The 14,793-nt window shown below is 43.3% G+C and overlaps 1 protein-coding gene across 4 annotated transcripts in view; it reads right to left on the reverse strand.

The window, feature by feature from the left end:
- Positions 1–14,793, reverse strand: part of METTL16 (methyltransferase 16, RNA N6-adenosine) — an 86,097-nt gene that overhangs the window by 18,745 nt on the left and 52,559 nt on the right. For 2 of the 4 annotated variants that reach the window (XM_002718874.5, XM_008270913.4), the window contains 2 exons: positions 3,190–3,259; positions 519–608 (listed from right to left, as the gene is read on the reverse strand). In XM_002718874.5, the coding sequence (XP_002718920.1) occupies positions 519–608; positions 3,190–3,259 (160 nt within the window). The remainder of the gene's footprint in view (positions 1–518; positions 609–3,189; positions 3,260–14,793) is intronic. The other 2 variants (XM_070061189.1, XM_008270914.4) reach the window with 1 other exon arrangement.

The raw sequence follows: 14,793 nt of genomic DNA on the forward strand, positions 1-14,793 counted from the left end.
GGCATCCCATATGGGCTAGTTCTAGTTTCTAGTCCGGCTGCTCCTCTTCCAATCCAGCTCTCTGCTGTAGCCTGGGAAAGCAGTGGAGGATGGCCCAAGTCCTTGGGTTCCTGAACCCACGTGGGAGACCAGGAAGAAGCTCCCGGCTCCTGGCTTCGGATCAGCGCAGCTCCAGCCGTTGTGGCCATCTGGAGAGTAAACCAGTGGATGGGAGACCTCTTTCTCTGTCTTTCTCTCTCTCTGTAACACTTTCAAATAAATAAAATAAATCTTTTAGAAAAATAAATAAAAATAAATTAAAAATGTACTTCTGAGGCATCTATACATGCTGAGAAAAATCACCAAACCCATTTCATAAAGGCTCCCCGGTCACCACAGTCACTTTTCCAGAACCGTGTCCTGTTTATTTGGGGGCACATTTCAGGGAAACAGAACAGTATCGATTTAGTTCATTCATGACCTACTGAAACCTCCTCTAAGGTAGCAGCTGGAGAAGCCCAAGTAAGGTATCTACTTACTGGTACTGTTACATCATCATAAAAACTCCAAGCTAAAGCCCATCGCATTGTCCGACCTTGACAGAATTCGGTGTAGGTGACTTTGGGAACCTACAATTGACAAACACAGCATCTCATTAAAATGAAGTCATTCTACCAATATGTGCCTGGCTGCTGCCTCATATTAAATTATCTACTGGTCCGGGCTGGCGCACGGCTCACTAGGCTAATCCTCTGCCTATGGCACTGGCACCTCAGGGTTCTAGTCCCGGTTGGGGCGCCGGTTCTGTCCCGGTTGCCCCTCTTCCAGTCCAGCTCTCTACTGTGGCCAGGGAGTGCAGTGGAGGATGGCCCAAGTGCTTGGGCCCTGCACCCGCATGGGAGACCAGGAGGAAGCACCTGGCTCCTGGCTTTGGACCGGTGTAGATCCGGCTGTAGCGGCCATTTCAGGGGTGAACCAACGGAAAAGGAAGACCTTTCTGTCTCTCTCTCTCACTGTCTAACTTTGCCTGTCAAAAAAAAATTATCTACTGGTCCTTCTTTTTCATCAGTTAATAAAATATTTATCCAAAACCAATTATACAGTTGCCATTTAATAACCAATGAATAAATTATCTATCAACAAAGTTACATATTCATGTTTTCCCCCCATAAAACATTAAAGAGAATTTTACAGATCTGTAAAAAAAGATTCATGTATACAAAAACACCCAAAATAGAGTTCTTCAGGGAATCATTCATAAAACAATGCATAACTTTTTTTTTTTTTTTTTTTTACGAAAGACAATCAGATTTTAGGAAACAAAAAGGAATTACTATGTAGCTTTTCAATTTTTTAAAAAACAATTTTATTGATTTACTTTCATTTTACTTGCAAGGCAGACAAAGTAGAGAGATCTTCCACCTAGGAGTTCAAGGAGTTCAGTCCCCTGGTGTCCACAACAGTCAAGGCTGGGCCAGGCCAAAAGCAGGACCCTGAAACTCAATCAGGGTCTCCCATGTGGTTGCAGGGACCAAAGTACCTGAACCATCACTTTCTGTCTCCAAGGGTGCACATTATCAGGAAGCTGAAATCAAAAGCAGAGTAGCTAGGACTCAAACCAGGCACTCCAACACAGGAGGCAGGCATCTTAAACACTATGCCAAATGCATATCCTTGTAGCTTTTACAACTTAACTAAAAAAATGGCATCATGCAGAAAACAGGAATGGTAGAATGTCAAAAGAAATCAGAGATGATGAACCTAGTTTCTACCACTGACTCCATACCTGACACTCTTTGTTGAAAAAAAAAAATAATCCTACTAGAGACAGGCATTGTAGCACCATGGGCTGAGACCTTGTTTGGAACACCTGCATCCCATATCAGAGTGCTAGTTCAAGTCCCAGCTACTCTGCTTCTGATTCAGCTTCTTGCTTGTGCATCCTGGGAAGCAGCAGGTAGTGGCTCAAGTGCTTGAGCTCCTGTCACCCACATGGGAAACCCAGATGGAATCTCTGCTCCTGGGTTCATCCTGGCCTGTCCCTGGTTGTTGCAGGCATTTAGGGAGTGAACCAGTAGATAGAAGATGTCTCTCTCAATCTAAAAAAATATATAAAAAATAAAAATAAATAAATATTTTTTAAACAGAGAAATATCATCACACACATGCCACATACCATAACAAGAGAGAAACTGGCAAGGGGAGTTTTTATTCTTCACCTACTTTTCTAAATGGAAGCAAAGAGCTGTACTCATATAGACCATCACACTAGTGGGAAGCACACTAGCCTAAGGTTGCATTCTGGCTCCTGTGTGTGTGTGTGCGTGTGTGTATGTATGTTTTGGCAGGGGTTGCTTTTAATTATCTGAAAGGTAGACAGACACAGACAGGAATCTTCTGTACACTGGTTCACTCCCCAAATGTCTGCAACAGCCATGACTGGACCAGTCTGAAGCCAGTAGACTGGAACTCCCACAAGGGTGGCAGGAACCTAAGCATCTGAGCCACCAACAAGTGCCGCCTCCCAGCACGCGCTCCCACAGGAGATGCAGGCATCCTCACCGGTGTCTTAAATGCCGCACCAAATGTCTGCCCCTGATTCTGTCTTTCATCAGCTAATTGGTCAGAACAAGTCCTTGACCTACCTTGCCTTTAGTTTTGGTATGTATTAAGGAGTCAGATGTATAAGACATCCTAACCCTTCTCTGCTATAACTGCAGAGAAGGCCTTGTTGAATATCTATAAAAAGTGACTTTTTTTTCTTAAATTACATTAGAGTATAATTTGGCCTTATAATTAAGACATCAATAGTGTCCCACATTAGAGTACCTGGGTTCAATACTCTCCTCTGACTACTGACTCCACAGTTTCCTGCTACTGCAGACCCTGGGAGGCAACAATGATGACTCAAATAGTTGGATTCCAGCTCTCCACATGGGAGACCTAGACTGTTCCTGGCTTTCAGCTTAGACCTCGGCCTAGTCCCAGTTGTTGCAGGCATTTGTGTGTGTGTGTGTGTGTGTGTGTAAACCACAGTATGTGAGCTCTCTTTCTGCATCTCAAATAAATAAAAATTTAACACATAAATAAATTACAGAATTTTTAAAAAGCCAAAAGCAAAACATAAAACTCATTCAGAGTGTTAAGTATAAAGGAGCTCTGCGCAGGCACACTCCTAAAGACTCTGGAATGGTCATGACAAAGCCTTACCCCCTGTACGCGGAGCTCTTCCTTCAGAGGAGCCAGGCTACACTTCTTCCCCAGCATGCAGCTGTACCACCTAGCAAAACCAGACAAGCAGATACTGCTTAGACGGTCACACTTTCCAACCAATATCACTCAAGCGAACAAGATGAGAACATGGCGAACAAACATTGAGTTAAGTTACAAGGGATAGGGCTGGTGCTATGGCGCAGTGGGTAAGGCCACCGCCCGCAGTGCCGGCATCCCATATGGGCACCGATTCAAGTCCCAGCTGCTCCACTTCCATTCCAGCTCTCTGCTGTGGCCTGGGAAAGCAGAAGTTGGCCCAAGTGCTTGGGCCACTGCACCTATGTGGGAGACCTGAAGAAGCTGCTGGCTCCTGCCTTCAGATGGGCGCATCTCTGGCTGTTAAGGCCAACTGGAGAGTGAACCAGCGGATGGAAGACTCTCTCTCTCTCTCTCTCTCTCTGCCTCTACTCTCTTTGTGTAACTCTGAATTTCAAACAAATAAATAAATCTTTAAAAAAAAAAGTTACAAGGGACAATAACAATTATATGTTATATAGTTAGACCAAGACTGAAATCTAGTGATGGAAAAAAAATCCCAGGGGCTGGCACTTTGGCACAGCAGCCGGGCCTCCAGCACCAGCATCCCATATGGGCACCGATTAGAATACCGGCTGCTCCACTTCTAATCCAGCTCTCTGCTACAGCCTGGCCCTGCTCTGGCTGTTGGAGCTGTTTAGGGAGCGAACCAGCAGATGGAAGATGTCTTTCTTTCTCTCTGTCACTCTTGACTTTCAGATAAATAAGTAAACCTTAAAAACAAACAAAACAGAACAAAAAACTCCTACAACCTAGTAATAACAATAAACCAATAAAAAGGAATAAGGACCAATAAGCACATGAAATGGTGCTCTGCAACATTAGTCATTGGGGGAATGCAAATTAGAATCATAATGTCACCATATACGTATTAGAAAAAAAATTTAAGCATGCCAGCACAAACTGGCATCAACTGAAATGCTCAGACATTGCTGGTGGAAATATAAAACATGTAGTACAGTCACTTGGAAAAACTGGTGACTTATTGCAAAGTTAAATATATACTTGCCATAGGGCTCAGGACCCAGTCTGAGGTATTTGCTCTAAACAGGAAAACTAGCTTCTGACTTATGTGCACCCTGGGTGGCAACAGAAGATGGTTCAAGTTGTTGAGTCCCTGCCTCCCACATGAGACCCTGTTTGAGTTCCTGGCTCCTGGCTTCACCCTGACCCAGTGGATGGAAGCTCTCTCTGTCTCTGCCTTTCAAATACATACATCAGAATAGAAGAAAACAAAGACTTGTATGTAAAGGTTCATAGTATTTTTATTCATTCAAGGCAAAACCTGGAAATGGCCCAAAGTCCATCAACAGATTAACAGATTTTGGTGTATCTGTGAAATGGTATACTACTTAGCAACAACAACGAAAGAAACCTGACAAGTGATACAGACACTGCACGTATATACTACATGCAAGAAACCAACAGAAAAAACTGCATTTTGTATGATTCCCATTTACATGAAAAGTTTCAAACAGCCAAAATTACTGTGACACAAAGTATACAGTAGGGGCCAGCACTGTGGTGTAGCAAGTGAAGCTGCCACCTGCATTGTAGGCATCCAATATGGGCGCTGCTTTGTGTGCTGGCTGCTCCGCTACCCATCCAGCTCCCTGCTAATGGCCTGAGAAAAGTAACAGAGAATGGCCCAAGTGTTTGGGCTCATGCTACGCACATAGGATGAAGCTCCTAGCTTCAGCATGATGCAAACATGACTATTGTGGCCATTTTGCGAGTGAAATCGCAGATGGAATATATCTCTCTGTCTCTACCTTCCTCTCTGTAACTTTTATTTTCAAATAAATAGTGTCAGAAGAAAGAGAGTATCAGGAGACTCTGGAGGCTTGGAATGGGTTTGAACAGGGGCATTAGGGAACTTTTTAGAAGGACAAAAAAATTCTGTAACAGCACCAGTGCTGAGGCTACTCCTTGTAACATCAGCATTCCGTATCAGGGCATGGGTTCAAGTCCTGGCTACTCCACTACTGATCTGACTTCCTGATAATGTGCTAAAAAAGCAGAAGATGATGGCTCAAGTACTTGGGTCCTTGCCACCCAGGCAGGACACCAAGATGGGCTTTCTGACTCCTGGTTTTGCCTTGGCCCAGACTCGTCTGTAATGGACATTTGGGAAGTGAACAGCTGATGGAAGATCACTGTCTGTCTCTCTCTCCCTCTGTCACTTTGCTTTTCAAATATATAAACAAAAATATTCTATATCTTGGTTGTGGTGGTAGTAAACAAACATTTGTCAAAACACCTCAAACTACTCATTGAAAATTAGAGAATTTTATTGTTATGCAAGTTTACCTCAGTAAGACTGATTTAAATTTATAAACTTATAAATGTGATTATCTTATTTCTTCAAATATTTATCAAATAATAGTTAACAATATAGTAATATCCTATAATTTCCTTCTTGTTTTATAACATAGTTTTGTCCATTTCAGGAGTGGAAAGCCAAGACACTGTGGCAAAAAAATGTCCAACATGAAGGATTTTTGTGAGAGACCCCAGTGAAAAGAAGGGGCCATCAAAGAAGGATGTACTTTTCTCTGAATGGAGGAGAGAACTTCGACTTTGCTTATAGCCTTCTCTAAATATTGATGGAGATTGTGGATTCAAAAGGCTTCCATAGCCTAGGCAGCTCAGGACAAGAGCCTTGGGTGATCACTGATGTCATACTTAAGAGTGTTAATTGTTAAATTAACAACAGGAGTCACTGTGCACTTACTTCCCATGCAGGACTTCTATCCTCAATGAGTTGTATTATGAGAATTAACTATAAAACTTGTTCTCAAACAGCTTTGTGTGTGTGTGTCTGTGTGTGTGCAAATTGTTGACATATTGACTTAGTATAGAGTTGGTCTTCTGTGTATAAAGTTAACTGAAAGGAAATCTGAATGGAGAATGGGACTGGGAATGGGAGAGAAAGGAGGAGGGGGTGGGAGGGCAGTTATGGTGGGAAGAATAATTATTTTCCTAAATACGTATTTATGAAATTTTACTCATAAAAGATTTCTTTTGGGGGAAAAATAACGTAGTTTTGTCATAATAGCAATAGTACCCTTTCACTAAATATCACAAAGTATTCCTATGTCATTCAAAATTCATCTAATTGCACATTATTTTAGGAAGGACATTTCAGATTAAGGGATGTGTACTCAATATTTAATTGTTTATTTATAAGGTAGCTACTACAAAGGTAAATTTTAAAATTGGGGCCGGTGCTATGGCATAGTGAGAAAAGCTGCCACCTGCAGTGCCGGCATCCCATTTGGCCTTTGTTTGAGTCCCAGCTGCTCCACTTCCAATCCAGCTCTCTGATACAGCTGGGAAAACAGTGGAAGATGGCCCAAGTCCTTGGGCCCCTGTACCCACTTGGGAGACCTAGAAGAAGCTCCAGGCTCTTGGCTTCGGATTGGCACAGCTCCAGCCATTGTGGCCATTTGGGGAGTGAACCAGCGCATGGAAGACCTCTCTCTCTCTGCCTCTGCCTCTCTAACTCAGTATTCCAAATAAAATAAATAAATCTAAAAAAAAATTTCTAACCAAGTTTAAGAAACTCAAACCACACCACACATTAGATTAAAAGTACATAAAACTGGCCATTTTGCAGGTCAAAACTGTTGAAGATAAGCAATCTCATGATTCAACCTAATATATTAAATCACATGATTAAAAATATTATATTTTAAAGCATACAAATATGATTATATTGTTTAGAGATGGCAACCATCAACAAATAATTTGTTTTCATTGTCTGTGGGATCATCAACAGATAATAGCACATCCTTCTGTTTATTCTTTTTTTTTTTTTCCCACAGGCAGAGTGGACAGTGAGAGAGAGAGACAGAGAGAAAGGTCTTCCTTTTTTCCATTGGTTCACCCCTCAATGGCTGCTGCAGCCAGCGCACTGCGCTGATCCGAAGGCAGGAGCCAGGTGCTTCTCCTGGTCTCCCATGGGGTGCAGGGCCCAAGCACTTGGGCCATCCTCCACTGCACTCCCGGGCCACAGCAGAGAGCTGGACTGGAAGAGGGGCAACCGGGACAGAATCCGGCGCCCCGACCGGGACTAGAACCCGGTGTGCCGGTGCTGCAGGCAGAGGATTAGCCTATTGAACCGCGGAGCCAGCAATCAATTCTTTTTCCCTTGAAAGTACAAAAAAATTATTGTTCTACCTAAAACTACTTTAAACAAACCCAGGTAGCTGTCAGCACTGTGGCATAACAGGTAAAGCCGCCACCTGCAGTGCTGGCATTCCATATAGGTGGCTCCATCCAGCTCCCTGCTAATGGGCCTGGAAAAGTAGTGGAAGATGGCCCAAGTACTTGGGCCCCTGCACCCATGTGGGAGACCTGGAGGAGGATCCTGGCTCCTGACTTTGGATTGACACAGCTCTGGCAGTTGAGACCATTTGGGGAGTGAACCAGTGGATGGAAGACTTCTCTCTCTGCCTCTCCCTCTCTGTAACTCTGCCTTTCAAATAAATAAATGTTTAAAACAAAAACAAAAACCAAACCCAGGTAAATTTATCGAAAGCATCATCATTTTCATTTGGTGGTTTAAAAATGTTTGGAAGGAAAATAATCTCTCTTAGGGAAGACAGTGTATAAAAGGAGAGCTCCTGAGCCATGAATTAAAAGCTTCTAATATATCAGGAACAAGAGAAATGAGAAGCAGTTAGGGCTCACACAGTAATAGCAGAAAATGAGTTGGGGCCAGCGCTGTGGCACAGGGGGTTAAAGCCATGGCCTGCAGCACCAGTTCGAGTCCTGGTTGCTCTACTTCCAATCCAACTCTCTGGTATGGCTTGGGAAAGCAGTGGAAGATGGCCCAATGCATTGGAATGGGAGACCCAGAAGAAGCTCTGGCAGTTGTGGCCATTTGGGGAGTAAACCAGCAGATGGACGACCTCTCTCTCTCTCTGTCTCGACCTCTCTCTGTAACTCTTTCAAATAAATAAAAATAAATCTTAAAAAAAATAGGTTAATACTTTTCCTTTAAAACTAGCATTCTTGAACTATTTAAATCAAAGCTACTAGAAGCTAAGAAATAATCAAAACAGAGGATAAAAAGATACTACAAGTTCTTCAGGAGATGAGGGAAATCAAGTATTTAGATAAATAAGACCATTCATGGTTAAGCATGTCATTGATACTCAATATAAAATAGGGAGTTCATATTTCTTGTAGCTTTCCTTTAAGTTGAATAGTAAATTTTGAATCTTTTAAGATTTGTTTTTTTTTTTAAAGATTTATATATTATTTATTTATTTATTTGAAAGGCAGAGTTACAGAGAGGCAAAGGCAGAGGCAGACGGAGAGAGAGGTCTTCAATCCAATGGTTCACTCTCCAGATGGCTGCAATGGCTGGAGCTACACTGATCCAAAGCCAGGAACCAGGAGCTTCTTCAGGGCCTCCCACATGCATACATGGACCCAAGGGCTTGGGCCATCTTCCACTGCTTTCCCAGACCATAGCAGAGAGCTGGATCAGAAGTGGAATAGCCAGAACTCGAATGGGTGCCCATATGGGATGCTAGCACTGCAGGCAGCAGCTGTATCCACTATGCCACAGCGCCGGCCCCTATTTATTTTTGAAAGGTAGTTACAGAAAGAGAGAGGCACAGAAAGATCTACCATCTGCTGGTTCACTCTGTAAAAGGCTGCAATGGCGAGGGTTGAGCCAGACCATAGCCAGGAGTCAGGACCCTTTTCCAGTCTCCCACGTGGATACAGGGACTCAAACACTCAGGCCATATTCTGCTGCTTTTCCAGGCCATAGAAGTGAGCTAGATGGGATGTGGGCAGCCAGGACTCAAACAGAAACCCAAATGGGATGCGAGCGCAAAGACAGAAGGCACTATACTACAGTGCTGGTCCCTAAGATTTCATCTCTTCAATTTACTCACTGTTTTCTGCACCAGTTTCAGTTTGTATAGAAAAAGCAGAAGTCACTGGATGTGTTAAAATTCTGGTTTAGCTTCTATTTTAAAAGTGCCTACCCACTATATCCTAGCTGCTCTCATAGGCACTGTGTGGCAACTAATCTTTGATGCAATGGGAAAAAAAAGAACAAAAGATCTAGTTACTCTAGAGAATTTGAACCCATTATACTTTTTTTTTTTTTTTTTTTACAGGCACAGTGGACAGTGAGAGAGAGAGACAGAGAGAAAGGTCTTCCTTTTCCATTGGTTCACCCTCCGATGGCTGCTGCGGCCGGTGCACCGTGCTGATCTGAAGGCAGGAGCCAGGTGCTTCTCCTGGTCTCCCATGGGGTGCAGGGCCCAAGCACTTGGGCCATCCTCCACTGCACTCCCGGGCCACAGCAGAGAGCTGGCCTGGAAGAGGGGCAACCGGGACAGAATCCGGCGCCCCGACCGGGACTAGAACCCAGTGTGCCGGCGCCACAAGGCGGAGGATTAGCCTATTGATTAGCCTATTGAGCCGCGGCACCGGCGAACCCATTATACTATTTTAATGTTAAGTTAGCACTCTACTCATGACAGCTCAGGAATTCCTCTGAGGTGATTGGTTTCAAGAAAAAATTATTTTGAAATAATTTCAAATGCACAGAAGAGTTGTAGGGTTAGTGTATTAGTATAAACCAGTATACTCTTCACTCAGATTCACCAATTACATTTTCTACCATTTACTTGACCTGTGTATGTGGGTTGTGTTTCTTTCTTTCTTTTTTTAATTTGACAGGTAGAGTGTTGGTTCACTCCCCAAATTGCCGCCATGGCTGGTGCTACACCGATCCAAAACCAGGAGTCAGGTGCTTCTTCCTGGTCTCTCATGCGGGTGCAGGGGCCCAAGCACTTGGGCCATCCTCCACTGCCCTCCTGGGCCACAGCAGAGAGCTGGACTGGAAAGGGAGCAATTGGGACTAGAACCGGCGCCCATATGGGATACTGGCGCCGCAGGCGGAGGATTAACCAAGTGAGCCACGGCTCTGGCCCCGGGTGTGTGTTCCTTTTCTTTCTTTCTTTGTTAAAGATTTATTTTATTTATTTGAAAGGCAGAGCTACAGAGAGAAGAGACAGAAAGAGAGATCTTCCATCTGGTTCACTCCCCAGGGCTAGGTGAGATGGAAGCCATGAGTCAGGGGCTTCTTCCCAGTCTCCCTAATACGTGCAGGGGCCAAGTACTTGGATTGGAAGTGGAGCAGCCTATGTGAGACGCCAGTGTCACAGGCAGCAGCTTTACCAGCTAGTCCACAGGGCTGGCCCCATGTGTATGCTTCTAAAGCATTTGAGGGTTAGTTGTAGACATCGTCATAACCCTTTAACCCTAATATTTTGATATATACATCTTAAAATGAGGAGTATTCTCTGCTATTCACAGAACAATTATCAAATTGAAAAAATTTATCGTTTATAAAAAATTGCTATCTGGAATACAGATGTTCAAATTTCACCAGTTATCCCAATTTTTCTCCCCTGATGCAAGATTCCATCTAGGATCATGCATTTCATTTATTTGTCATGTCTCTTTAGCCTCCTTCAATCTGAAATAGCTTCTTGGTCTTTTTTTAGTACTTTCATGACCTCAATATTTGTGAAGAATTGTTTCACAAAATCCCTCCGTTCAGTGTGTCTGAAGTGTCCACATCGTTAAGATTCAGGTTATGCATTTTTGGCATGAATAGCACAGAGGGGTTGTTGTGTCCTAGGTGCATCAGGAGATGGCTGCCTGGCAGTTTTTCTGTAATTATACTGATAAGTAATCTGTGGGGAAATCCTGGAAACACCCCATTCTTCAAATTTCCTTTTGTTGATTCTTCCACAAAGCAATCATTACTGTGATGATTGCAGAATGGTGATTTTCCCGAGTTCAATCTTTCTACATTGACTCACTGGCAATCCATTGTAAGGAAGATCTTTTACACTGCCTTCCTTCTGTATTTCATTTACTTATTTACTCAATGGACTACCAGCCATGGCTATCCTTATTCATTTTGAAATTCATGTTGTTCCAGATGTGGCTTGAGCTGTCTCCTTGTCCTTTGGACATGTCATGGCCAAACACTTCTTTAATGCCAGGTACGAAAAGACATTCCAGGCTCCTTCTGCACCTATCCTGTCCCAGCACCACAAGCAACCATTTCTCCAAAGAACTCTGGTTCTTTTCAGTAGAGAATGGTTATTTGGAAACTTTGGCACAACAGATTAGCCACTGCTTCTAAAGTCCATATCCCACAAGGGCACTGGTTCCAGTCCGAGCTGCTTCACTTCGAGTCTCACTCCCTGCTAATGCGCTGGGAAAAGCAGCGGATAATGATCCAAGTAACTGGGCCTCTGCTACCCATATGGGAGACCCAGATGGGCTCCAGGCTCCAGGCTTCGGCCTGGCCCAGCCTCAGTTGTTGTGATCATTTGGGGAATGAACCAGTAGATGGTTCTTTCTTTCTCTGTCACTAGGCCTTTCAAATAAATAAGTAAACCTTAACCTATGTTCCTTATTTTAATTATTCAAAAGCATTTTTCATAAATAAGTAACAATACATTTTTAAAAAGATTTATTTATTTATTTGAAAGAGTTACAGCAAGGCAGAGGCAGAGAGAGAGAGAGAGACAGGTCTTCTATCCACTGGTTTACTCTCCAAATGGCTGCAATGGTGGAGCTGGACCAACCTGAAGCCAGGAGCCCTTCCAGGTCTCTCACGTGGGTGCAGGGGTCCAAGGACCATCCTCTACTGCTTTCCCAGGCCAAAGCAGAGAGCTAGATTGGAAGTAGAGCAGCTGGGATTTGAACCAACACCCATTTGGGATGCTGGCACTGCACCATAGCACCGACCCTGAAACACTCCGTTATTAGAAGCTTCCCCAAGACAATGGAACCAAGTCTTCTTATTCCTTTTTAAACTGCCTGATGCACTCAAAATACAAGCCTGTTTATTTTATTCTCCTCTTTGACCATCTAAAGCACAACCAACCAGTCACTACTTCCTCTAGAAAGAACTGCCATAAAGGTCAATACAGCAAATAATGAGCAACCTTTTCTCCCCAGGACCTTAGAGCACACACCAATCAATGAGGCTTTAGCATAGCACACCTCAAAATGAATGAAACTCAGCTTGATACCTAAGTTAACAGGATAAAAAGCACACAAACTAAAAAATTTTTAAAAATATAAACTGGTTGGCCAGCGCCGCGGCTCAATGGGCTAATCCTCCGCCTGCGGCGCTGGCGCATCGGGTTCTAGTCCCGGTTGGGGCACCGGATTCTGTCCTGGTTGCTCCTCTTCCTGTCCAGCTCTCTGCTGTGGCCCAGGAGTGCAGTGGAGGATGGCCCAAGTCCTTGGGCCCTGCACCCACACGGGAGAACAGGAGAAGGCGCCTGGCTCCTGGCTTCAGAGCAGCGCGGTGCACCGGCCGCAGCGCGGCAGCCATTGGAGGGTGAACCAATGGTAAAGGAAGACCTTTCTCTCTGTCTCTCTCTCTCACTGTCCACTCTGCCTGTCAAAAATAAAAAATAAAATAAAATAAAATAAAATAAGAAATATATTTAAAATATATATATATAAACTGGCCCACCATCTTTCAAGTTGTTTATCCTTTTTTTTCTTACTATGAAGGAAAAATCAAAATAGTAGCATCTGCCCCATGAGGAGCTCACAACTAGGAAATGCTCCTGGACACTTTAATTGCAAAAATGCCATCTACCTGGAGAACAAGCTGGTGTACCATCTGTCCCTCAATAATTTTCCACCTTTTGTATCTGTGTGGAGGAGTTGTATCAATATTCAAAAAACACTTAACTGACTTGTAACCCCATTTTGAGTCTCCAAGATGAAATCAGAGGTCAAAGATGACCACCCAGAGGCCAGTACTGTGGCGTAGTGGGTGAAAGCTGTCACCTATGGCACCAGCATCCCATATGGGTGCTGATTCATGTCCCAGCTGCTCCATTTCTCATCCAGCCTCTGCTAATGGGCCTGGGAACAACACTGGAAGATGGCCCAATTGTTTGGGCCCCTGCCACCCACATGGGAGACCCAATGATGTTTCTGGCTCCTGGCTTTAGCTTGGCCCAGTCTGCCCATTACAGCCAACTGGGGAGTGAATCAGTGGATGGAAGATCTCTCTGTGTCTTTCCCTCTCTCTCTGTAATTCTTTCAAATAAATAAATAAATCTTTAAAAAAAAAAAAAAAAGAAAAAAAAAAAGATGGCCATCCATGATAGTGTCCAGACAGCAAATCAGCAAGCAAAAAGAAGTAATGCATTCTCTAACAATGAAAAGAAGAAATGTTAACATGTAATAATAATTTGATTAATTCTGAGCTGTTATCAAGCAAACAGCTTGATAACAATTGTTATGGTGGGTGTTGTGGCTAACCTGCTATTTGGGATGTCCACAGCCTTGGACAAATCCCAGCTACTCAACTTCTAATCCAGCTTCATGCAAATGCACATACTGGAGGCAGCAGATGATGGCTCATGTGCTTGGATCCCTGCCAACCACCTGAGAAACCCAGATGGAGTTCTAGGCTCCTGGTTTCAGCCTGGCACAGTCCTGGCTATTGCAAGCATTTGGGGAATGAATCAGCAAATGGAAGAACTCTCTATCTTTCTCTCTCTTATATGGGTGCCAGTTTGAGTCCTAGCTGTTCCACTTCTGATCCAGGTCCCTGCTAATGCATCTGGGAAAACAGTGGAAGATGGCCCAAGTTCTTGGAAGACCTAGACAAAGCTTCTTGGTAATGGCTCTGAACTGGCCCAGCCTAGCTGTTGTGGATATCTGGACAACCAGTGGATGAAAGATATCTCCCCCTGCCTCTGCACCTTTGCCTTTCAAATAAACTTTTTTTTTTTCTTTTAAGATTTAATTATTTATTTGAAATGCAGAGTTACAGAGACAAAAGGATAGGCAAAGAGAGAAACTCCATCTGCTGCCTTCCCAAGGTACATTAGCAGGAAGCTCAATCAGAAGTGGAGTAACTGGTACTTGAACCAGGCACTACAATATCAGATGCACATCCCAAGCAGCAACTAAACCTGCTGTAGCACAACACCCACAACAGATAAAGCTTAAAAAAAGGAAATGGAGGGCACTCTACCTTAAAAAATATATTTATAGTACCTGTAACATTTCCTTTCAATGTAGTGGACAACTAAATCTACTGGATTCCTCCATCAGTTAAGAGCTAAAGGAATCTTATTATTTATTAATTGTATCAAATGTTTATTTATTTATTTAATTCTATAACCACCCCATCAGATAGTTACTACTATCTCATTTTTTACCCATGAGAAAACAAAATTTTAAATGTAGGTCAGAGAATCACATTAAAAAGGCTTAGATTGTTAAATTTGTCATCTATATCCAAATATATGGATGATACACAAAGCTACCAACTGGGAGAGGGTAGGGAACAGAAAGGAAAAGGCAAAAAGAGAGAATGAGTGAAACCACAATCAGGTTAGTGCTTTGTAAAGCACAGATCTTTTTCTGAAAAAACATAAAGGTATTGCCTTAAAGGGCACCAGCTATAGATCT

The sequence above is a fragment of the Oryctolagus cuniculus genome, chromosome 17 (assembly GCF_964237555.1).
Source record: "Oryctolagus cuniculus chromosome 17, mOryCun1.1, whole genome shotgun sequence".
NCBI lineage: Eukaryota > Metazoa > Chordata > Mammalia > Lagomorpha > Leporidae > Oryctolagus > Oryctolagus cuniculus.